At 36.3% G+C, this 27,104-nt stretch overlaps 1 protein-coding gene across 1 annotated transcript; it reads right to left on the bottom strand.

The window, feature by feature from the left end:
- Positions 1 to 34: 34 nt before the first annotated feature.
- Positions 35 to 10,734, bottom strand: LOC121296958 (T-cell leukemia homeobox protein 3-like). Its single transcript, XM_041222931.1, has 3 exons — positions 10,125 to 10,734; positions 6,155 to 6,395; positions 35 to 1,189 (listed from the first exon to the last, which is right to left on the bottom strand). The coding sequence occupies exons 1-3, from the start codon at positions 10,546 to 10,548 to the stop codon at positions 982 to 984; spliced, it is 873 nt and encodes a 290-aa protein (XP_041078865.1). The 5' UTR covers positions 10,549 to 10,734; the 3' UTR covers positions 35 to 981.
- Positions 10,735 to 27,104: the final 16,370 nt, after the last annotated feature.

The raw sequence follows: 27,104 nt of genomic DNA, 5'->3' as shown, positions 1-27,104 counted from the left end.
AATAATAATAATAATAAAGTTTTTTAAACTGGGGCTGGACAAATATCTGCAGAGTGTAGACAGACTGCACTTTAGATGTATATTATCTATATTTCTAGTGAGTCTAAATTGTAGATACAATGCACACACAGTGACATTGCTATCATAATGCCATTTGTCTCAACATGATTTCCAGTGCAGTGTGCTGTACTGCGGTGGCAAAGTTCACTGACATTAAACTGCAGTTCCAGAGTACTCACAATAACCTTAAACAACATGATCAATACTTGAATTCTGCACCATAACTAGTTCCAGACATGGGAAGCTAACCTGCTTTCAAAGAAAAGTCTATCCATCCTAGCCACAGTTATTTGTCCTAACTACCAATATACTTTATCTGTAGTCAAACCACAGATTTTTTTTTTTTTAATTTACAGACATTCCTTCTTGACTGTTAAAGTGTTAGAATCCACACCCAGGTTTTAAACGAGATGCTGCAGCTCGGCTGTTGTGCTCATCAGGGGAATCCTTTCCTAAGGAGAAAAGAAGAAGGAAACCATCCAGGTACATCTCTTTGCAACCACCTCCCCTCTCCTCTCCTCTCCTCCCTGGGCAACGCTGTCTCCTTTGCTGCACAGGGAGAGCCTGTGAGGACCTGTAGTAAAACCAGGTTTGGTTTGAACAGTGCTCCTAAAAACCTGTATTGAGATGAGTGGAGAAAATGTGGCAAGCAGGTCACGTGCTTTCAATGGGGCTGCAGTCTTCCAGTGTTGGCAATCAGAGTGAGAATGCGTGGGTTCAGGGGATCCATCTACGGAGACCCATTTTGGGTGCAGATGGGAGGGAGGGGGTTGTCATTGGTTGGATTATAAGTCTTGGTTGCATTGAAATCATGCAGTTTTTTGTAATTGTTTTATTTATAAAAACAAACCGACATTTCTTTTTTTTTTTTTTTTGTTAAATTTGAGTTTTTGTTTCTGAGTCTGCACGGAGGGGCGTCTCTCACACCAGTGACGTAACGGGCTGCATCTTGCCATTCTCGTCTGCCCAGGGCTGCAGGTTTTGCAGGGCGAACAGAGAGGAGTTGTGGATGCACAGCGGGTCCGGCTGGATGGAGTCGCTCAGGGACTTCTGGAAGGCATCATGCTGCAGCTGGATCATCAATCTGTTTGCCTGCTGCCTCTCTGCCTCCCGCTCCTCCGCAGTCTGTCTCCTGGGGAGAGACACCAACACTTATTTATGTATTGTTTATTTATTTATACTGTTTTGGTGGTGCCCCCCTGATCAACACTGCACTCAAAGTGTAAGGATCACTCAGTTGGCAGTAGTCAAACAGTGGTATTTATATAAGAGTGATTTATCAATTAAGAACAATATCTTAATCCATAATATTAAACATAGTACTAAACTAGCTTGTCAATTGTATTGCATTACCTTTATTGTTGCGATATCTTTTTTCCCCCACAAGGTGGCGCTTTACACAAAGTTGTGAATGTCTAGGGGACAAACCAAGGGCCCTAGTCTTACTTCTTTATGGGCTATGTAAGCGCTGGAAGAATGTGGCTGGCCATTCGGTTCAAAAACTCGTTATTTAGTATGTGTTTCAAATATTTAGTACACGTGTTGATTTGGGCCAATCAGAATACATAAAAATACATGTTCTAAATGTAAATGAAGCACGTATTTTCCAGGCAGGGGCTGATCATTTAAGGTCGTGCAGTGGATTATTGAAGGCCATCATGGTCAAGAATGCGTTATTTAGTACACATCCAAACATTTAGTCCACGTATTGATTTGGTCCAATCAGAATACATTAAAAAAAATAATTAATTAATTTAAAAAAAAAGCCCGTTCTAAATAAATGTAAAATAACTAGGCATGTTGCACGTAGGGGCTGGTCATTTTACAGTAACCAACCTAGGGGCTGGTCTTTATTTTAATTTCAGTCATGAAATATGCTTTAAAAAAATCAAGAATAATTGCAAATCATGGCAAAAAATTGCAAATCATGGTACGTACTATTTTCTTTACAGTCACTGGTTCTCATTTCATTTTCGGCGATCTGATTGGCTAACTAAATATACATAACAATTAGAATTACAACACTTACTAAAGTCAAATAAGAACATATACGAAATAACCCGTTTTACCTCGATGACCTTGAAGGGCTTCTTCCAGCGCATAAACCCTTCTTCTAGGGTATAAATAGCGCGTAAACCAAGTGAGAATAGGTCCCAAAAGGAGAAATCACTATTTTCCCCCTCGAAATTCCAACATCGCCACATCAAAGACATTCCATTTCAGCAGTGTTGTAGGACTACAATGGTTTTTATTAAGATGACGATAAAGAACATGTTTTTTAATCATATGTTTATAAATCGTATATATTTGACATCAGATACTTTAATAATCTTTCTATCAAGACAAATTAGCAGATTAGTGAAAAAAACATAATTTGTATCACCCGCTATCAAACTCAAAAGCAACAGCAATGCAATTAATTCTGGCTTACAGGCAGGCAAGCTGCATAACGCGAGTTAACCACAGATGAAAGTAGCATTTATGTGAAGTTACGTAGCCTATATGCGCTAATTATATGGTATGCACTTGTGTAAATATAGATTTGTGAATATGTTTGCGCTTACAAAACTGAACGTAAATAAGCTATTTTAAAACTGCGTACTACAGTGAACACGTGCAGTATACAGAAAAACAAAAATCAGAGAAAGTTTAGTTCTGTTTATACTTCGGTCGAATAATAAGAAAAAAGCATAACAATACATGTCCAACGGAAAGAAGAAGAACGCATAAATGAGTCTTATATAATCTGTACTCAAAACTGCAGCAGCAATGTAAACATACTATAGGCAGGGGACTGGCTGGGCTTTTTGTAACCTGATCACCAGGCTAGTGGGATTTACAAAACGTTGTCTGGTCGGAAACGGAAGTTGGTTAAAAGTTTAACATCTATTTGGAAATCTTATATTTTTAATTCCCGGACACCTCCTGGGCTATCCAGGGAAAACAGGGACAGACGGCAACCCTTAAAAATAAAATACCTCAAATGTTTTACGACCGAGTCATTATTTTGCCTTTGCTTAAAATCAAGGTGTCTAGATGTAACATGTCTTGATTGTATATAACGTATAGTGTAATTATATAAGCTCCAAATGCAACAAGTGTTTCGTGTTCCCAATGAGCGTGTGGAAGCGGCGCGTACGTTCACACGATCTGGTTTATTCTTATTTCCATGTCTGCAGTCTTTTAAATGCCGGGAACAGAAAGGTGAGGATATTTAGTTCCCCTAAAAAAAGACACATACAAAGGCTAAATGACCTGCTAATCAGAATTAGAATAACATTCAAAACAGCAAAATCACGCCAAATAATTTGTACCAATCAGCCTTAAAAAAAACAAACAAAAAAAAAACAATAAAATTGCTTCACGAATCTCAGTGGCAATTACGCATAAACCGATAACCGTTCGAAATCTCAAGAATCTCTAGATTATTATTAATTTATTTGGCAGACGCCTATATTCAAGGCGATTTACATTTGCAGGGCTTCAGTGCAAGTTGAATATTTAAATACAGTGTAGTTTACAGAAAGTGCAAAGATAGAATACAAAAAAAAAACAGTAGCCTACCGCATGTGTTTAAAAATGTATATTAATATTCAATTTGATAAAAGCTAACTTATTATTTTTTTTTTGTGTGTGTTTTTTTTTTTTTAAGCGACAGCATTGTAGAATGGAGTTCAATCAAATTTAAATATGGCCTATTTTGAAAACCTTTAATCAGCAGCGACCAGTTTTAATTTGACATATTTCATATAGGCCATAACATGTTGTTTAATAGGTCATATGCAATTATTGCATTCATGTAAGGTTTGGCACTGTCCTATGACTACAGCCGCTGGTAGCCAGTAAACTTCCCGCATTGTTTTAAAGTAGGCTAATACTGGTAACTGGCAACAGTTTTTCCTAGTTTAGAAATTATACTTTTTGGATAGCTGATTATTTCTTTTTGAACTACATAATCAATTTTATTCAACCTTCTATAATACAACAAATATAATGGGAGATATATAGGCCTACATTTAGCTCGTATTAACACTTCGCGATAGTTTTTTATTTTTTTATATTTTATCTTTTTTTTTTTTTTTTTTTTTTTTACTAAAAACAGTTTTTCCCCTTTTAAAAATTGGATATAAATCATTTTCAAGTTACCATAGAATAACAATTTTCACGACAGCTTATTTAATAGTAATAAATGTATTTTAATCATCGTTTGGAAAGCTGTTTTAACAAGCAAATCCATTTAAAAAGGTTTTATTTATTTATTTATTTATTTTTTTTACTTCTATGAAAAGTGATTTGTGGTCACAAAAGTGGTTTTAGGAATGTTTCAGATCTATCAAAACAACAATAACCAGTCTGGTAGGCTATAGTGATGTTGGTATAGAAGTATTTTATTTATTTTTCTACTTTCCCCAGCCAGCAGCTGTAGCCTATGTTTGATGTTAATGCTTCCGACTATGGTTATTCATAGAGCTAAATATGTTTATTTAAGTGAACTTGCCTTCAAACAGCATGTTTCAATCTGTTTACAAAAACGGTTTTATTTTCTCGTTTTATTTTTCAAAATACATATTGCAAAATATAATAGGTCTATTTATTTCAACACAGACAAACATTTAATTGGATCCATGTGAACGGAGTTCAAATCCACAGCTCATAATTTTTCGCTCGGAATGGGACAGTTGGGAGCCTGAAGTCTTCAATAATAAACACGTAGCAGCTGTTCCAGTGCTAACGACTCATCGCCCCGGGTCACCCGAGTGAATGAATTGGAAAAGGCGAGATCTAAACACGACCATCTGTTGCAGGTGAGCCCAGGTTAACCTGGTTCTATGGGCGCGCCAGAAGAGCAGCCTGGTTCTGTGTGCGCGCGAGAAGAGCAGCCTGCATCACATCTGTGCTTTAGACCCGAGGAGATGCACAGCTTCCCACATGAACTTAGGCGATGACACTTAAGCCTTCTGTGTAAATTAATTACCAGGAACAGTAAGACCTAAAACGGTGGTAAATTCACCACGAGCTTCATCGTCTACTCGAAATAATCACGGCTTTTTTTTTTTTTTTTTTTTTTTTTTTTTTAAAGATTTGATTCCAGTTTTATACCCATTTTGTTTGGGGAAAAACAAGTCTTGCGTTTATATAGGCGGTATTAATAATTAACAAAGTGATTGTATTTGCTTTCAGTCTACCTTACAAATAGAAATATTACTGCTTTGTTATAAAGACCTGCAGCATGTGCTATGTACAATAGAAGATGGACCCTAATAATGAAACCAAAACAAAACAAAACATGTAATCGTTCAACTGAAATCTACAGGATCTTGATCAGGGCATTTCCCTACACTGTAACACTTTCTGTGTCATATTTCCGTTAGACGGGGGGAAAAAAAAACAGGAAAAGAAAGCCTTATTGATTTTCTTCCTGGCTATACAATTCGCAACCGGTAACAATCTCTTGTCTATTTGTATACTATTATCTAAAAGGTATTATTGACCAGATGTTTACAGTTGGACACACTATGGCACTTCTGCGCTGCTTGTGCTACAAAACACATTGTCACGTGTCTAACTGGTGTAGGCGTTTTAACAGTTTAAATGGTGTCTTAAACACATCAGATCGGTTATTGTAGAATATTTATTTGTCTATATTGGTTATAAATGGACGTTATGTAAAACTTTTTTTTTTATAAGTAATTATTTTTGTTTTAATAAATATTAAAAACATCATATAAGAAGTGTTGAAATATAACTACTGAGAACTACATACCTACTGTTCATACAGTATTAGGAAGGAATATTAGTGTGTAATATTATGAAAATTAGCATTAGTGAGTTTTTGTTAGCATACATGGGGTCACTTTCTTTGCTAAGCTGACACATTAACTTGCATTAAACCACCACATCGGTCTAATATATAAATAAACAGATCGATCAAAGAGGAGGGCATACACAGGCTGCTATTTGTGTGCAATTATTAGTCACAAAAGGTCGTTTTTAACCCGTCTCTACTCCAATGTGTTTACATTTATTATTATTATTATTATTATTATTATTATTATTATTATTATTATTATTATTATTATTTTTGGCAGTCAACGCCTTCGGATTCGTCCTTCTGTTCTGGAACCATGTTTTAACCTGTGCATCGGTCATTTTGAGGGACTTGGCAAGCGCCGCCCTCTCGGCCGAGGCCAGGTACTTCTGCCGATGGAAGCGCTTTTCCAACTCGCAGATCTGCACCCGGGAGAACGAGGTCCGCGGTTTCTTTCTCTTGGGTGGGGTCCTGTTCTGATAGGGGTGTCCGATCCGCCGGGACACAGTGAAGGGCGTTAGAGCCGCTGCAAAGTGGGAGAGACAGACAATATGCTAGAATTAAATTTAAAAAAAAAAAAAAAAAATTATAAAAAATATGGTGTGTTTATATATATATATATATATATATATATATATATATATATATATATATATATATATATATATATATATATGCCTATCTATTGGCTATAGGCTGATACACTGGGAATGTAGTATATCTTAAAAGTACAGAGACAAAACGTTAATACTTAGACCTATAGCCTAATAGCACGCAAACTAACTAATTACATTACCACTAAGGGAAAACAGTGTTTGTTATCGTCTGTCACCTCTCTAGCATATCTGTTTTACCTCCTCAAATGGTCAGGACCAAGGAATTTTGCCAAGAAGTCTGCTGGATAGTCAACCTCGTGGATCACTTACATAGTATACAATTCTACTTGAAATAGTTCCGCTACATCATTTTAATGAAACGAGACGATTATTACTTAAATTTAATGATACGGTAATTAATATTTGAATGTATTCATTCTTGTATTCATTTATTCATTATCCCTTCAACACTCTTCGTTGCGGCAGGTGAACACTGGAAACCAGCTAGTTCATTTAGATACTTGTTTTTAGACCCTTCAATTAAATACATAGATAAATATTCAGAGATTAAGACTTTCCAATCCAATGCCTTCACCTTGATGTTTCATCTTGATGTTTGGATATAACTGACACCAAATCAAACATCTTTATTTTATATAGCGCCTTTCGTGGTGGACCACCATCACAAAGCGATTTACAAGATGAGAGATGCAGTAACAAGAAAATCCATAATATTTTAAACACAATGGAAAGTGCAGAATACATGAAATAGTAGCAGTAACACGGCAGCTAAAAGCAGATATCAGGCATATCAGGCATGGGAAACAAGACAGAACAGGTGGGTCTTGAGAGCTGATTTAAAGCGAGCGACGGTGGGAGCATTTCGCACCAAAGCTGGGAGAGAGTTCCAAAGAGTCGGAGCCATGAAGCTAAAAGAGCGTCAAGTCATGCCACGACGCCCTTATGTGCAGTAAGTTTAACATTAAATACCTGAACCAGTATAGTGTAAAATAGTATGGACTCGTTTAAAATGTGAAACAAAAATCCAACTTTGTTTTATAAAAAAAACATTGCATTGTAAAAAAAAAAAAAAAAAAAAAAAAAAAAAAAAAAAAAAGCTATTTAGGTTCTAAACATGTCTTAAAATCATCTTGCATATAATCTAAACCGTTAAATGTGTCACCGGGATTTATATAGGCTACCTGTCTGTCTCGTGTTCAGAAGAAATATGTGCTTTTACCGTGTCACGTATTTTAAAAGTCTGAAAATATTAATTTTAAGAGCGTCTAAACGTTTAGTGGTATATGTATATTAATGTAACATTGTACATTGTGTCTACTTAATGTAAATGCCACGCCAGCGTTGCGAAATGTTTGAGCGGTGACGTACGGTTTGCATTAAGTGTAGTCTATTCTCTGGTCATTTTGTTATCATGTCTACAGATGACAAATTCTGTACATTAAACCTGTCCGGTCAGATACTGCACATACCAAGCAAGACAACATTGGAATGTGTACTTCCCCTGAAACTAGCGATGTTACCGGAAATAATTTAACATCGATTGAATACAAACAGAAAAGAAAGTTATGTTTTCATTGGATGTCAAGAAAATATTAAATTGGTTAATGACATTACATTTGCGATAAGAACGCTTATATATATTCTATATATAAATTATTTTATAGATCTTATAATATATTATATTATTATATATATATATATATATATATATATATATACACACACACACACACAATATACATTTCGTTATATACATTTCATGCATTTAAAATAAAAGCCCGCCTATATATATAATATATATATATATATATATATATATATATATATATATATATATATATATATATATATATATATATATATATATATAATTATTATTATTATTACAATCTATGTTTATCCAACGGCTAAGACAGTAATATATTGATGTGTTTATATTCTACCAGTAGTATGGTTCTCAGTGATTCACTGCTGCTGAATTGGAGGCCAGGCTAAACTTAACAACCAGCACGTTATTCAAATTTCATAACTTAACAGCGGGATATTGCAGCAATGTGCAAAAACAAACAAAACAGCAACACAACGTATGCAGGGAATGATGAACAAAACTACTTCTAGTATTCGAAACGGTTTCCTCTCCAATTATTCACAAGCAAGCGCCACACTAATAGACCAGCAGACTAATAAACACAAATCTCCATATTTTTTCCCCTCAAATCTACAGAATGGACCACCCGCGTTGAAATAAAATTGTAAATAATGCAGAATTGCATACATATTGAGGCCCCATGACAGCGGTCTTGTATCCTTATGCTGTCTCGCAGAGTGATCCCTAAAGGAGAAAACGGTGAGATTTAAAGAGATAATTGAGAGTGATTAAATTACCTGGGATGGACGATGTTGTCAAGAGGAATTCATATTTATTACGGCACTTTCTTACCTCAGTCACAACTAGAGTCGAGTTACAGCCTTGTCAATCCATTTCAGCAATATATTTACCTGTCTGCTCGCGTGTACAATTAATATTGGCAAAGGCTTTATTAACAAACAAACAAAAACAATGATATAGGGCCCCTATATATCTATACAACAAATTAACATTTCATAGTGCACTATAACCTACGTGTTCAACAGTTTTAGTAATTGTATTTTCCTTATAGATAGATAGATAGATAGATAGATAGATAGATAGATAGACAGATAGATATTGCTCTATCCACGGCAAATTTGGGATTTTAAATTATTGGTAAATGTAAAAATCATAACAGGCGCATTTTTTACACACAACGGAAGGCCTACCATAGCCCATTCTCTAAGCGCTGTAGCTCATCAATGCCATCGTTTGTTTATATTCCTTCTGACAAGCTGAACCTGCTAAGTTTTAACGTCCCTGTCTCACCAGCGAGATACCCAACTCAGCAACATCTACATCTGACGGCCGTCCTTTAATTCATGCTGGTTTGTTTGTTTTTTTAATGGATAAACATAACTGAAATGCATGTTCCATTTTTAAGGGGGTTGCCTAATTCCGTCGTTATGTATGCTGGAAACATATTTTAAAATTAACGAGTGCGTAGTAAATGTCTGTTAAAGACTGTGTTTTGTATTAATTTATATGTATTCACTATCCATACCTTCGAATCTATGAAAAGTGTCTGTTAAAATCTAAAACAATAATTTAGTTTATTATAAAACTAGGGGTTGATTCACTGTGGTGCCCAAATGATCTCGCATTACTATTTAACAGTTTTAAATAGTATATATATATAATATATAGATATATCTTATATATAGAACTATATATATATATACTGCGATATATATATAATATATATCATTCGCTAAATCATATAACGAGCGTTTTGTCACATGTAGGTTCAATCATAACGTTTTTCTGCTGCAGTACAGTATTTAAAATGCACATACCTGTCTATTTATGTAATCTAATAAATCGCTACCGTCACACACAGAAATGAGGAACACATTAGTACTATCACACACAAAAGCACACTAACAAGTCCAGTCGAATAATTATCCAACTTCCTACAGGATCCTGCAAACATTGTTACGCATTAGTTGTATGGTAAAGGGAAAACGTATGGATAGATTGTAAAGAAGCGCTTGTTCTATCTCCTTACCAGTGAATCTGTCCTTTGCGAACCGCCTTGTGCTCTCCATCCAAGGGAAATTGAGGCTCCCGAACCCCGGGACTGTTGGCATGGCACTGGTGATAGGAGGTGGCACTGCGCCGGGTATGGGTCTGTGAGCTGGCACCCGAATCACGCCGGCCGGGGCCAGGCTTAGATTCACACTGTAGCATCCAGAGTCCTCGAAGGGCGAGCCGATGCCAGGGAACGGGCCGGGCAAGGAGTAAGGGGCAGTAGTGGTGCTTGTGGGGCTGCCCAGGTGGTAACTGCTGGCAATAGTATCCGAACCCCTGGTGTTGGACTGTTGCGTGGAGTTCTCTGGGTCAGAACCACTCAATATCTGATCAATCCCAAAGCTAATGGGTTCGTGTTGGGTTTGGGGTGGTTGAGTGGTGCTGCTTGGTGCCTGATCCATTCTCCCTGCGCAATTTGGCTCACGTGAAAAAATAAATCGAGAAAAAGTGTCGATGAAGATTTTCCTCCTGTCTTAAAATGTCCGTCCGCCGTTCATTAGTGTACATCCATCTACATGCAGTTAGGAGGCGAGACTGAAACTTTGCCAAGCACAGTCCAGGGCTGATGGGCTGCGGGGCTCCATCTCTTTCAAGCGCTTTACTTTTCTCTGCATATCATTTTCTCCAATTACGCCCTCCCATTGGCCGGGGCTACCAAGCGCCTGCTGACCGATTGGCTCTGAGTTTAACAATGACTGGCGAAACCAAATGCGAGTTTAGGGAGTATTTCCAATTGACATAATTTTTTAGAAAACGTACAATAGGTCAAATTCATTAACCAAAGGGACATCATGCCACTAACGATACAATATATATTTTGATAGCTTTATTATTAGAAAAAAATCGATTATCCTTATTGAAAATGATATCTCCTGTTTGTTAGTGTGTGACGTTTCTCCCTATTTCGATATAGCTCGCCGTTTTAACATAGTTTGTATGTTTTAGCAATGAGTCTTTATCTTTCCATTATCTATCAAAACCATACGAGATAGTATAGTATTATTTCAAAGTTGTTGTAATTGTTCAAGGTATATTATCCAGCATGTGTTTTCCTTTTTCTGCCACTGATTCAATATATTAAACTTTGCAAAATAAGTAAGTAGCCTTTATGGTCATATATATATATATATATATATATATATATATATATATATATATATATATATATATATATATATATATATATATATATATATATATATATATATAATAATCATATATATATGTGACACAAAGATGACGGTGAATTATCCTTATATAGGCATCGTTAGTGTTTTGAATCTTCGCTTTTTTTTTTTCGCATTAAGCCGTTTGCTGCAGCCTGTACTAGATATATCTGTGCAGAGGAGCCCGTGAAATACATTTTCTTTATCGATCTTTGCGGGAAAGTGAAGATAGCCAGTATTAAAAGTGAAACCCAGCGTTACTCTTCGGTAACTATAGAGCTTCACTGAGTCGAGCCATTAATCTGCCGGCGGTAACTATCATTCTGTGCAGAAGCGGGGTTGTGCGGCTTTCAATCCTTGTTATTTAAACGCTGTTGTCACTTCAGATTTCCTTTTTATAAAACACACTCGCCGATGTGATTTAATAATAAAGAAAATATAACAGATAATCTCTCGAACAAACAATGTAATTCTTTTTAGAGACGCCCCCTAACAAACAATGAGGGCTAAGGGCGTTAAAGATTAAATAATGTTCAAAACGCATTTACTTATCGTCCTTTGTAAAGGGGAAAATGAAAAGGAGAATAGAATTTGTCCTTTAACAGGGTTTATCATTATTTGATCAGTACCTGTTTGGGTTGATTCAGGCTTTTGGGGTGCAGCCGCGACATAGTTTATTAGTTTTTAAAAGCTTCGGATTCAATTACAAAAAAAAACATGCTGAATTATTTGCATGACAGCAATAAAACCACACAGACCGGGTATGTTCAATAAAGTGTGAAAACACACAGACATATTTATAATACTTCTCGTATATATATATATACTATATATATATATATATATATATATATATATATATATATATATGTATATATATATATATATATATATATATATATATTATTTAATAGAAATATATATTAAATATTATGTATTAATATAGGATATTATTATAATTGTATATTCTTTTATATATATTGGATTAGTTATATATATATATATATATATATATATATATATATATATATCCTGGGATTATTGTCTAGCAAATGAAATATGTTACAAAATCAAATAACTAAAATATGTGCATCAAAATCATATAGACCATATTCCCACTAGAGCGTAAATGTGCGCTTTCGTGATCGCATTTAATTTAACTCCTTTAGTTATTCATCTAAAGAAATTATGTTTTTCATTACATATTTGAGCATATATCTAAAGACCGTAACGAATACATCTCGGTGTTTATTTTATTGGTTTGAGGACAAAATAATCCTTAAATAATTATAATTTGCGCATAGTCTATGATATTAATATCTCAAAATACTGCTCCCCTTTAACCATTCACAATTTCTTTATATGTGATGCTGTCTGAATTCATGGCAAGTGTCGATACGTGGTCATCACGCAGTAAAACATAAACCACATATAATACATTTATTTTAAATTGTGCTTTTATAATATGATTTTTACAAATGCGAATGTAGGTGCGTCCTCGCTTCAGGACCACGCCAAACTATACGTGCTTGCCACCTTCTTTATGAATAAATTCCATTTAAATGTTTTAAATATACACTCACATAAAACATATATACACCTCTTTTAGTCATTAAGTCTCAGGGACAACTCCCATATATAACGCTGTTTATCTTAAATAACCCATTGGCAGCAGTTGGCCGATATTTTCATTCCCTTAATCAAGATTTTTCATACAGGCGTATTCCAAAAATAAAACGAACGGCTCTACTTTTATTCAAACATATATAGTAGTTATTCACACACACACACACACACACACAGACCCCCCCCCCACACACACACACACATACACATACACACACACACATACACCTTTATGTTCTAAAAAAAGTTCGATGCAAACTGCTTTATGATTATATTGTAGAATGCTGGTGTGAAATAGAAATATGCCAGCCAGTCTATAACAATTTATAATTCCATCAGGTGTCTAGATGGAATTATAGCATTAATAATTTGTTTTTGTTTGGCTTTTAAACTTTTGAAGGTATGAATTTCAGGAATCCTGGTGCCGGAGAGAAGGTATTGAAATGACAGTTTGCATATGGTGGAGATACTAATGAGAATTACGCGTAATTCTCATTAGTATAAGAATTAGAATTGTGTAATTCAACACATTTCCACAGTAATTCGTTTAAGGCTACATTATTAATGCATATTACCTGATTTATACACTCAGTTTAAAAAACAGTATAGCCACGTACTCTGGTGCAGGCTAAGGTGTAGGGTCATTTATTGACTAATATGTTTAAAAAAAAGAGGGGCTACCGGAAATTATATATATATCTATATATATATATATAATATATATATATATATATATATATATATATAATAATGGAATACAAAGACGACCAGCCTCTGTATTTACTATCATGTGTAATTGTATAACTTGAATTTCTATTGGAAAGACTGAAAATAGATGGTGCTGTGTATTGGAGTCATATCGGGTGATTACATCCGAGTGGTTTGTGGCGCTTGCAGACAGGGAATACATACGGGTGATCACTGTAACAATTTTATCTATTGATTGAGATGAGAAGTATATATTGAGGAAAGGATAGGACCCAGGAGATAGTATGATCTTTAGAAAATGAACGGAGACCGTGAATGGAAAGGGTAAGGTTAAATCGTTATCTAAAGATATCAAAACATCGTGCAATGTTTGATTGGAGTTATTCTGTCAATACTCTACTGTAACCTATGAAGCTAAGGCTGTGGTACACTGGGCTTTTCTTTATTCATTTTACAAGGCAATTTAAGTTACATTCATTCGATTTTTAATTGTTTGTGGACTGTATTCATTTTAGCTCCCTATAGTTTCCCATTCTGCGAACACACACAACTGAACACGATTTCGAAATGTTGTAGCCGCCTTTGTTAAATTACAGTTTGACGTCTTTGTTGTCAAATAAAGTTTTTATGCTATTTGTTGTAAGCGAAATATAGTGATGCTTTACAATGTAAACGTTAGTAATAGATTCCAAACGGAAACTAACGCGCATCATGCTTTCAAATTATATTGACGAGAATGACATAGACATGTTTAAGGCTGGCCAACGAATCCCTATTTATAAAATATAAACATACTGCTTCACTTGGCTTTCAATAAACTGTTAACGATTTTCAGACAAATAAGTACGTAGATAACACTGTGTTGCTTTAATGTAAGGCATGTTATGGACGCTAATAATTAGCTTGTGTGTTCATACATAATTGAATCTGTTATAGCGCTGGAACCTGGAACCTGTAATTTGTGGAATAAAAGCGATGATGTCCCTTAAGCCAGGATGTCACATTTGATTAGCTTCTGGGAATTGGAAAAATACTTTTACTTTGAAGTAGTTAATATTTTAATAGACCATTAGGGCTGATGCTAAAACGTTATATTATCAAGGGGATCAGAAGAAAGAGAGACGGGGAATGAGATTATGGGAGAGGAAGGTTCAACTGGCTGACATCATCCGTTTTAAACATTTGTCACAAGCACAACACACCGTCTCTTATATGCCTGACTCAAGCCTTTACCTGATGGCCAGCGATGGGACTGGTCTAACATGGAGCTTTTGTTTGTGTAAGTGCAGGTGTTGAGGCGATGTTGCTGTCAGAAGCATCGCTGTGTTTCTGAAGATACTCTTAATTTTAGGCACCCTTTAAACGCTGGTTTGCAAGGCGCTATTGTTGTATGGTATATTTACCGCCATTGCTTTAATGCTTCCTATTATTTGGCAGCGTGTGTTTGGGACTGCCTGTAGTATACTGTGTCCAGTGAGTGAAGTGCCAAAGTAGTAATTGTCGGTCTGTTATTGTCTAATTCTGTACCAGCAGCCTGGGAGGCGGAAGGATACATAATTTGATTGTTTCCACTTGCTACAGCATGGCTAAGCTGAGTGATCATTAGTTTCATTTTCTATAGAGTGGAACTAATTGGATTTAAAGGCTACTTGCAGCAAGCTGTCAGTGTACCGCATTTCAGAAACCCCCAGCCTTTTAGCACAAACCGCAAGACTGTCCACCGGTTTTACAGAAAAACGACTACTGCCCTAAAGCACCAACGTAGCCTAGCCGATGCCCCACCACTGAAACACAGACCCGAGCTTGGAGCAAAGAAGGGTGTAAAGAGAAGGGGATCAGTAAACAAATATATAAATAAATGTACACCCCTCATAGAAAAAAAAAATAGAATGGAGTGCATGCTTTGTTAGAGAAATTGCTTCTTGATCTGCATAATGGGGGTCTCTGTTAGCCCTGGGCTTTCTTTTTATTGCGTGTGTGTCTGTTGTTATCAATTTCGCGAACAATTTTCAAAGGGAGTCTGGCAAGCAGGCTCGTGCTGAAACAATATGCAAAAGACGGGCCTTTGAATAATAAATGATGCGCTTTTATAGCGGTTTTAAAGTGCCTCTGATAATACAATATGAAAAGGACTGGATAAGTAATAGTGTATTTAAAAGGATCTAGTATGTTTTTATTACTATATTTAAAAGAGGGAGAGATATCTGTATTATACAGTAAAACGGATGATATATCTAAAAGTCACTGAAAACAACCAGAACAATGAATTTCCTGACAGCGAATATTGCCTCACTAATGAAACTTTGCCGCTCACAAACGACACTTTACAACGGTTGTCTCTGCTTATGAAATATTAACTATATTTTAATATAAAGCTCTTAAAGTTAATGGCATTTCGTCTGGATTTTTCTTCCTTGGCTTTAATTATAACGCATTTAATGAATAACTTTTGAAAACGTCTCAATCAGTACTCCATGCGGCGCGACACTGTTTTTGGATTCCTCTGCCACAAACCTGAGCAAGGGTTGGGCAATGATGCTGGTGTGGCCCCTGACAAACACAGCAATGACTCTTGAACTGTACTTTTAAAAACCTCTTATTAACTGATTGATGACAAATAACAATTAAGAATGAAACATAAATCTGTCAAGAATACTGCGTTAAAGTCTGCAAACGGTATTAAAACAGTCTGCATACACACACACACACACACACACACACACACACACACACACACACACACACACACACACACACACACACACATTTAATTCTTTAAAAAATAATACAATGCAGTACATGTCGCATATGGTTTTATTAATTATATTTTTTTTATTAAGCTATAGTTTACATACAAATACATTCGGCGTTATTGTAACGTATTACAAATGATACAAAACGTTTCCAGTTAATAAAACGTATAAAACGTATCTGATTATGTGTATGTGGATTATGTGTGTGTGTGTGTGTGTGTGTGTGTGTGTGTGTGTGTGTGTGTGTGTATATATATATATATATATATATATATATATATATATATATATATATATATATATATATATATATATATATATATATAAATATTATAAATGTTTTGATTATGAGTAATACTCGGTGCGGTTCAGCCATGCGCCACAAATACGTTGATTTATATTTGAAAATTACGAAACATAAGTAAGTTTTAAAAAATCTTTGTATCAGGCCATTTGTGTTTGTTAGTCTACCTTTGTCGGTAAACACAATTACAACTATGTGTATACAGTACGTATGTTGATACACGTATGTTGATATATATAACGCCCCTGCCCCCCCCCCCCCCCCCCCCCCCCCCCCCCCCCCCCCCACACACACACACACACCCCCCCTTTCCTGCACCCGCTGGTGATATTGTCATAAATAGCTGTAAATGCCACACTACCCATCAACAAGACGCATATCCCCTTTAAGAGGAGCTAATAGTATTATTTATTAATTTAACTGGAGGATAAATAAGAAAATGTGGACAGCAATAAAACAGATTATTTTTAACGGCCAGCCCTAATGCACGGGTGATTTAGAGAACATAACAGCGCTTTGCACGAGAATGCTGTATTAAAGAAGGCCATTAAGATGTAAAACGTACTATTATTACAAATAGCTAAATCCCTTTACTATCCGTGTCATATAAACCAAATACAGAGTTTTTACACAATTAGCTATAACATGACAAATACAAAGAGATACATAACAACAAGTTGTATGATATTTGTGTGCAATAAATAAACAAATACAACCTTAAGGGTTAGACACATTGTTTATTTGGCGTTCCATAAGAACTGTATAGTTTCTTTTCCTTTTTATTTTTCTGGTATAATATGACATTTCCTTAATGAACATGTTCAATCTAAAACAATTGAATGAAACACTGAGGTTATAATATTTTCAGTAAGATTAATAATTATAATAATAATAATAATAATAATATAATAATAATAATAATAATAATAAATAATAGCTTACATTAAATACAACTCAAACACAACCGATATAATATTAATAACAGATACTGACATTATTTAAAGTAATTCATAAAACAAAACCCACATATTATCAACTGCTCAACATTTTCCCAATAGAAATATAATATGTAATATAATACGTTGTATTTTGAACATTAAACAAGAAGACTATGTCATTGTAATTGACGTTCTGACGTGTTAATTCATACAATATATATACAATTAATATTATAATATATATAATATATATATATATATATATTATATATATATTTTATATATATATATATAATATATATATATATTAAATTTTTTTTTTTTTTTTAATCCATCCTTAAATGTTTTTTTTATTATTATTTTTAAACAGCATCTGTCAAAATGAAAGTCTTTATAAATAATGAACGTGGTGGAGCGTGTATTATGATGGATGAACATTATTCAAGCATCTTTCATATTAAACACTTAAAGAAACATCTACCGGCTCTGGGCATAATGCAACAAAAGAAAATGTCCTTTCAGTTGTTGTTTGTGCCCTCTAAAAAGCTGTGTCACAGTAATTGACACAGTGTCACCAGGCCTGTATATAATCTTTCTGTGTGAATGATTGTTAACTAATTATAGAATCTAAAGTTTGTTCACTGCATGTGGGGAGGAATCACAGAAACACATTTCTGTGAATACACACAGGAACTCAGGTCTACAAAGCATTCATACCTATTCAATTTAAACTGAAAAAAACCCTACTGTAGGTTAATAATGCCTGTTGTTTGTGTTTATTAAAACAAAATGGAATATATATAAATATATATATATAATGTGTGTGTGTGTGTGTGATACAATCTATACTCACAAACTAAAGGGGAGTGGCAAAGCTCCAGAGCAACACTCAAGGATTTTAGAAACCCTTTCCAGCCTGCCACTTTGATTTATGGTTCCATTTTAAAACAATTTTAAGAATTAATCTATAAAGAAAAATCCGAGTGTCAGAACTCAAACTCCTGTAAATGTAAGCAGGTGTATCTGATAATGTATCCAGCCCTGAACTTTGCAAATTAACTGAACCCTGATCCAACGGCTGTGCAGGAATGCTCAATTTGGTGAAATTAACGAAATACACACACACACACACACACACACACACACACACACACACACACACACACACACACACACACACACCCCAACAGCCACCCAGATGTGGGTAGACTTAAAGAACAACAAATGTGAAAGTAAAATGCCATTGAGATCCAATTTTGCTACCTGTATTGCACCTCGTGTATGGAATGCTTTGTCCGATGATGTTAAGGCTTTAATCAAAAGGTGTTTTTTTTTTTGGTTTTTTTTGGCCATCTTAGTTAGTCACTGTTATTGATGTATTGCTGTGCTGTTGTTGTTGCTATATGTTTGACCTCTTTGTTTTAGTGTGTGTGTGGTACTATGCATGGTGTATGTGCAAGGATGGTTTTGCACCAATATCGATATTTTGATATGATATCGATATTGTTTGATAGCGATAATAATTTCCATATCGTGATATCATGTGATTAAAAAAAAATACAATTCTCATATGCTCGCTAATACTTCTAAAAATACAAAGCCAGTATAATCAAGTTTATTTTATATTAACATACAATAAACCCTATACATACCAAATAATTGTCAGTCTCATAGACAAAGAAACACCACACATAAGTATTATTTTATCATTTTATTCCCTCTGCTGGCGTTAAGGAACCAAATGTGATTGCATGCTACATTAAGTTTGGCACTATTGGTTGTTCCTAAAGTGTTATAAACGAGGTGTACTATTTATACCTCAGAACAGTATAGCATCTCAGAATAATGCAAAATTCAGCATGACACCATTCTAAATACTTTTAGAGGTGTCATAAGTCAGCATTTATACAGAATAGCTTAAGAATGAATTACTTCCACAATGTCAAAAAAAATGTACCTTTTGTTGCCTTATAGCCTGGAATTAAAATGCATTAAAATATATATTTTTTCATTTATCTACACATCCTACCCCACAACTTCCAAGTGAAAAAAATATTTTAGAAATTTGTAGAAACTTAATTAAAAATAAAAACTGAAATAGCTTGTTTGGATAAGTGTCCACCCCCCTTGTAATATCAATCCTAAATTAGCTTAGGTGTAACCAATTGCCTTCAAAATCACACACCGAGTTAAATGGCCTCCATCTGTGTTAAATTGTAGTGATTCACCTGATTTCAGGATAAATTCAACAGTTCCTGTAGGTTCCCTCTGCTGGGTTGTGCATTTCAAAGTGAAGACTTAGTCATGAGCACTAAGGCGCTTTCAAAAGAACTCCAGGTATAAAAAAAAAATCAAAGGCCTTGACTAACCCTTGGAGCACAGTCAAGATGATTATTAAGAAGTGGAAGGTGTATGGCACAACCAAGAACCTGCCTAAATCAGGCCGTCCCTCCAAACTAGATGACCGAGCAAGAAGGAGACTGATCAGAGAGGCTACCAAGAGGCCAAAGGCAACTTTGCAAGAGCTACAGGCTTTTATGGCCAAGACTGGTCAAAGTTTATATGTAACAACAATACTCCAAGCACTCCACAAATCTGGCCTGTATGGTAGGGTAGCAAGAAGGAAGCCATTACTTAACCATTAGTAAGCCCACCTTGAATCCTGTTTTAAGTATGCAAAAAAACACTCAGGAGATTCTGTAGCCATGTGGCAAAAAGTGTTGTGGTCTGGTGAAACTCAAATGGAACTTTTTGGCCTAAATGCAAAGAGTTTTGTTTGGTGCAAACCCAACACGGTGCACCACCCAATGAACACCATCCCTACTGTGAAGCATGGTGGTGGCAGCATCATGGTATGGGGATGTTTCTCATCGGCAGGGACTGGGGCACTTGTCAGGATAGAAGGGAAAATGAATGGAGCAAATTACAGAGAAGTCCTTGAGGAAAACCTGCTGCCCTCTGCAAGAAAGCTGAAACTGGGACAGAAATTTACCTTTCAGCATGACAATGACCCAAAGCACACAGCCAAAGCTACACTGGAGTGGCTAAGGAACAAAAAGGTAAATGTCCTTGATGGCCCAGTCAGAGCCCTGATCTAAATCCAATCAAAAATTTGTTGCATGACTTGAGGATTGCTGTCCATTAACACTCCCCAAAGAACTTGACAGAGTTTGAACAGTTTTCAAAAGAAGAATGGTCAAATATTGTCAAATCTAGGTGTATAAAGTTGGTAGAGACCTATACCTGCAGACTCACAACTGTAATTGTTGCCAAAGGTGCTTCCACAAAGTATTAACTCAGGGGGGTGGAGACTTATCCAATTATGATCTTTCAGTTTTGTATTTTTAATATTTTTTTTTTTTTTCTCAATAAAAACTTTTTTCCTCTTAACAGTGTGGAGCATGGTGTGTAGATAAGTGGGAAAAAAAATCCTCATTTAAATGTATGAAACTCTGAGGCACTGACACAACAAAATGTGAAAACAAGTTCAAGGGGGAGTAGACTTTCTATAGGCACTGTGTGTGTGTGTGTGTGTGTGTGTGTGTGTGTGTATATATATATATATATATATATATATATATATATATATGTATATATATATATATATATATATATATATATATATATATATATATATATATATATATATATATATATACAAGTGCTTCTTGTTGTATATATATATGTGTGTGTGTATATATATATATATATATATATATATAGAGAGAGAGAGAGAGAGAGAGAGAGAGAGAGAGAGAGAGATAGAGAGATAGATAGCATTTGTGTGGTTACATTTGCCTTTGTTTTGGAAGACTTTGATATTTTCGATATCGAAATACATGCACAATATCGATATAAAATGTTCATATCGCTGCCCACCACTAGTTTTAACCACGTGTCAAGAGTCTATTCTGTCATCAGATTTTTTAAAATAAATAATAACAAATAAAAAATACATCTATAGGCACATTTTATTTAAAGCTGCTTGCTTACATTCTGAAATGCGCCTTTACCTTCAGGTTGCAAAGACACTGCAGGAGGGGCGGGATTTCGGCACAGAACTAGCATCCGATTTGCTTGTTCAAGTGCAACAGCGAATCAGCTGCAACTGTTGGGCAGATCTGCTCAGACTATCCTTGCAGAAACCTAGCCATTTTTCAAAACTAACAGTAAACTGCAGAAAATCAAAGCAGTGACAGTTGTAGACCTTATAGTTCCCCTGAGATTATTGCTGCCAGATTATTGTTTAAAATGTACATTTTTATTTGAAAAATGATTAGAGAATAAGAGAAAATGTTGTAGGGGGAGGCCCTCCTACTAAATGCTCAGGTACCTTTGATAGACCTGGGTGCAGCTGAAACATGGAGGTGTAAAAAGATGGAATACAAGTCAACACGTGAGAAAATCGAAGAGTTTTTATTGCACTACCAACTTCCTTTTCTTAATATCCTGTTCTTAATATGCTTATAAAACACTTTGTGATGGTGGTCCACTATGAAAGGTGCTGTATAAACATTATTATTATTATTATTATTATTATTATTATTATTATTATTATTATTAGTATTAGTATTATTAGTAGTAGTAGTAGAGTAGTCATCAGTAATTAGTTATCTTTAAAGATAGAAATTTTAATTTAAATATATTAATCAGGTTAATTACGTACTAATTTTAAACGTATTTAATTATGTGGTTTCACATTTAGCCACTCACTTGACTTTGAGAGATCAACAATACATTTTTAAACTACATTTTGGTCCCAGTTTTGCCAGCCTTTTGGCCTTGTCTATCCATTTGCTATTTGTATTGGATTATTGTTTAGTAGCCCCATACTTCTTTTCAACCCTTTAGCATTTATTTTTGTATGAATATCAAACCTTATTGAATGAAAAAGTTATTTTAAAAACTCCTCTGTTACAACTTTTGTTTATCTGCGCATCAAGTGTACTGTATAATAAGTAATTTGGTGCCTGTTGTGTTAACGAGCCGGAATAGGATGCCATGTAAGTTCCCTCCAGGTGCCTGTTGCAGCGCATTGTGCGTCTAGTATAACAGTGGGTGTAATTGATGCCAACTTCAAGAGCTATACAACAGCAGGAAGGAAAAGTTTATTAGCAGTGCAGTTCCCAATGTAGAGATTACACTGAGTATAATGACACATACATTACGGGATAAGCAATAAGAGTGAAATATTGCCCACTTCTTTGGAAGTCAAATTAGCCTTAGATTAAATTGTTTATGGTTCATCTTGAAAAGACACTATCATATGTCTGTACAAATTTTGGTTTCATTCATGGACAAACAACTGTTCATTTCTTACCAAGATAAAAATGATGTCTGCTCCACTATACGAATAGAGCCACTACTGACTCCTAAAGGTCATACTTTGTACCATTTTGAGGTATGCTCCCATTCATTGCATGAGTGTGTATTTTGTTACCTTGTCATTTCTTATCCTGCTGGAACTGTGCAGAACGATAGGAGAAAGGCAGTTCTTACTGTACTTGAATAAACAAAATGCACACAGACTTGCACAAACAAAGCACTGCTTCGAAACCAGCATGTCAACAAGCCTAATCGCTTTGCCCGCAGCCCGACTAAGTGTATTATTGGCACACATTTCCTTTTTCTTTTCCAGATGAATAAACCAGAACTTTGTTTTTCCTCATACATACAGGGTGATTCATAAACAAAGCAGCATGGAAACAGACGATACATTGCCAGATTACAGGACGGAATTAAGAGAGAATGAGCAAACATCACACCCAACATCCTGGACAATAAATCAAACTAACTAGATTCCAAAATAACCACGTGCCAGGTCATAGGCAGAGCTCAGCTCAAACACGTTTATGTTTTTTTGGGTTTTTTTTTTCATACGGTGTGGTGTTTTATGAATCATCCGGTGTAGCTTTGATTTCTTAACCTAAACAATTATAAACAAACAATCCTTGTTTGATGATAGTGTCCACATACCTACATCATCAGCTTGGTCTTTTCAGTGCGATGTCCTGAAACTTGGAGCAAAGTTATCAACTTGCTCCCATAACTTTGCTGCTGCTGAAAGGAGACAGGCAGCTCGCTAGACTCTCGAAGCTGAGTAGCTCAATTAGCAAAGCCACTTATTCCCAAGATGTGTTACCGGAGAGAGGAGAAAGGAGCACCAAAGTGCAAAAAAAAAAAAAAAACCCTATAGAATCTCAGAGCACAAACTGTGGGCAACACTCCACAATTAGGTGTGGAGGTTACAAAAGTCTTCAAGGAATTGCAATAATTTGATCCATAAACCTGTCGTGCACTTACATTCACCACATAGATCTCATACATGCAGTTTTGGAAGAGGAACATGCTCTAGCAAACAGTCTAAATAAAGCTGTTTGCATGCCAGTCTTTATTGATAGTATGTTTGTTCATTCACCCCAGCAAGTCAGCATTTAGGGAAAGTCGCTGTTTTGCAAATGACGGGACAATATCCATCTTGAGATTAATTGATCTAGGAAGCGCAAGACTCCCTGAAAGCTTCTTTTAGTGACTGTTTTCACTTTACTAAGACATGACCCAGCAACTTCACATCCTTGCATCCCACGTGGGAACTGACCACAAACGTGCATGTCTATTCAAACTGGGTTACCCCAGATGAATGTGTATCTTTTTTTCCAGTGATTCTGTGACATCTTCCTTCCCCCACATTGGAGCCCTCCTCAGCAAGTAAAGTGGTTTGTTTTGCTCCCAGCTGATGGTTGAATGCATGACTTGACTTCAAGGCTTCTGATGTCAGAGGCACCGGGTGCCAGAAACCACAGAGGGATTTTGATGTCATTCTACACTTGGAACAAAGACCCACCCACCCCCAATGGCCTCAATAAATGGTTTTTCACTAGCTCAGTGGCTAGAGGGCTAAGCTGGTGTGGAAGGCAGTGAGTTTTAGGAGCTCAGTGGTTAGAGTTATGGGCTGCAATGTGGAAAGTAGAGTAGGTCAGAGATCACAGAGCTAATGTATGTAATTTCCTTCTTTACTGCAACTGGCTATAAATGATCATTTTGGTATCTCTGGCTGCTATATGTTTGCGATGAAATCTCTTATTTATTTGCAGGCATTCAACCCCTAAAAAGAAAGCTGTATTTATATATTTTAGTTTTCTCAAGAACGATGCTGGACTAATTTCTTTTTAGGGGTTAGCTGAGATTACATTAATGTTCTGTTTTTTTTATACATTCCCAGGAGAAAGTCACTAAAAACAGCAAGTCTGCCACTAAACTGGGAGCAAACTGGGAGTAGTCATGGTGTCACCACGCAGACCCCTGGATTGCCCTGCCGGGGTTAAAGGCAGCTGATTAAAGCAATCAGTCAGGGGCTGAGGGGTACTAAGTGCCACCATTGCGCAGTACTGCTCACTTTGATAGTTATTACAGCTGGGAGAATAGCTCTCCATTGCCAGCTTACAGCCCGCTTCCAACTAATTACAGCAGCCGTCAGCAGAGAATGATACCAGAAGAATCAAAACAAATAAACTGCAGCCCCAAAGATCCACAGAGCAGGAATAACACAAGCAGTTGCATTGTGAGCTTCCCTACCCTGGCCCACCGAGCAAGCCTATAGCCTGCCCAGGAGAGAGCACGCTCTTTGGGCTGCAAAAGAGAAGTACTGTGCCACAATGTATGGAGGGTTAGTCATGTGGATCCATTTCACTTGTCTTGTTTCAATGACCGAAACTCTGTGTGATTTATTTATGTATTTATTTGTTATTGTTGTTGTAACAAATGTCTGCTTGACAAAGTTGCTTCAGTTTGATTCCTTTCAAAGTATGTGTCTCTTATGCTGTGTGCAGTAAATATTGTGCCAGTGTGTAAACTAATAAAAACGTCTTTAAATAGGTATTGTGTTGTAATAGGGCTATTTGAAAACCTGGTGCAGTATTTTTACAGAATTACAACATATACAGTTAGTATGCATACAAACACAACTTTTATATTAAAATGAAACAATGACAGTAACAGTGAAAAAAGCTTTTCTTGTCAAAATGCTTGTCTGCCTTGCATTTTTGTATGCTTTTTATCTAACAATAAACATAGTACTACATTGAGCACTGATCACTAATCTGCACCAGGCATTGCTCAGCAGGACTCCGGCACGCAGTACTTACTCCACAATGGGGCATTAAAAATGGCCCTACAGTAATCATTACAATAATCCCCACTGCCGTACAAAGGGAGCTGACAGCCCCCTGCCTGTTTCAATGAGCGATTAACACACACACATGCACATATAGTGCTCAGACTCTCAGCTGCCAGAAGAGCGTCCACACGAGCAGGGCCGATTCAGACATGAAGTTCCTTTTCACTGCCTCAATTAAGTTAGAGAGTGGAAGTTAATAAAAGCTGATTAACCTGCTCGTCACTTTGCAGTCTCATTGTCTTGCTAACGGCTGCCTTTTGACTCACTGACCCTGCCTGCTGGCTCTCAGCAGGGGTCACCAGCTGCCACAAGCCTGACTGCCTTGCTCTCTCTGGCAGGACTGTTACTCCAGCCCCCTGCTTCTGCCAAGCAGACAGGCCCCTCAGGCTTCACAGAGGCTGTATTGCCACCAGTTACAAACCCCTCTCTCCCAATCCACCTGCCCTGCCCTGGGGAAGTATGCACGCCTCCATCCTTCTCTTTCTCCACACCAGCCTCTCTGACAGATTCCCCACTGCAGCTCCCCTCCTCCTTTTTACCCTAGGGCCACAACTGTCTCTTACAGGCCCATTTTAATTAATAAACAGCTTTTTTTTCAATAGGGTTGCTGAGTGCTACCATCCATCTACACTGCCTTTTATACTGTTGTCTTTGACTTGCTTATTTAGGGGTTTTGTTTCTTTTGTGGCTTTCTGTTTTGGGGGGAGTGGCATGGAAGCTAGTTGTAAACTCAATACTCAGTGTCTCAGTGCTGCTGGAAAAGACAAAGCTGTGTTGTTCACATATCCACAGTCCCTTAGCTCCAGCCATTAAACCACACTGTCTCCCAGTCCCTCAGCTCCAGCACTAGATCTGGCTCCCAGTCCTCACCTCTAACGACTAGGCTAGCTTGATTGTGCTTGCTCTGTTTAGCTCTAATCAACTAATTCCTTCCCTGCATGGCAGAGATGATAAATATGATGCAATCTCCTTTATTATTGAGGCCTGTGTATCTCTGATGAGTGGACCCCCTGATTGCACCGGCTGCCTGGCTCTGATCCACAATCCTAAGAGGAGCAGCCCTGCTCAGCTCAGCCCGGCAATCAGAAACACATTCGCCACTTAGGACTCAATCAGGGTCCCCGGCTATTACCGGAACTGCTTCAGAGCAGAAGAATCTGAGATGAGTCAGGCTATCTGTTATAAATAATTTGCTTGAAAGAAGATCTTTTTTTTTTTTACTGAAATCAAAACCACCTCACAAAAAAGTAGTAGTTGTTATAGTGTTTGTAAATTTGGTCCAAAAG

This window comes from Polyodon spathula, chromosome 22, assembly GCF_017654505.1.
Source record: "Polyodon spathula isolate WHYD16114869_AA chromosome 22, ASM1765450v1, whole genome shotgun sequence".
NCBI classification, from domain to species: domain Eukaryota; kingdom Metazoa; phylum Chordata; class Actinopteri; order Acipenseriformes; family Polyodontidae; genus Polyodon; species Polyodon spathula.
The sequence above is the reverse complement of the archived record's forward strand: the minus strand, read 5'-3'. Positions and strand labels throughout refer to the sequence as shown.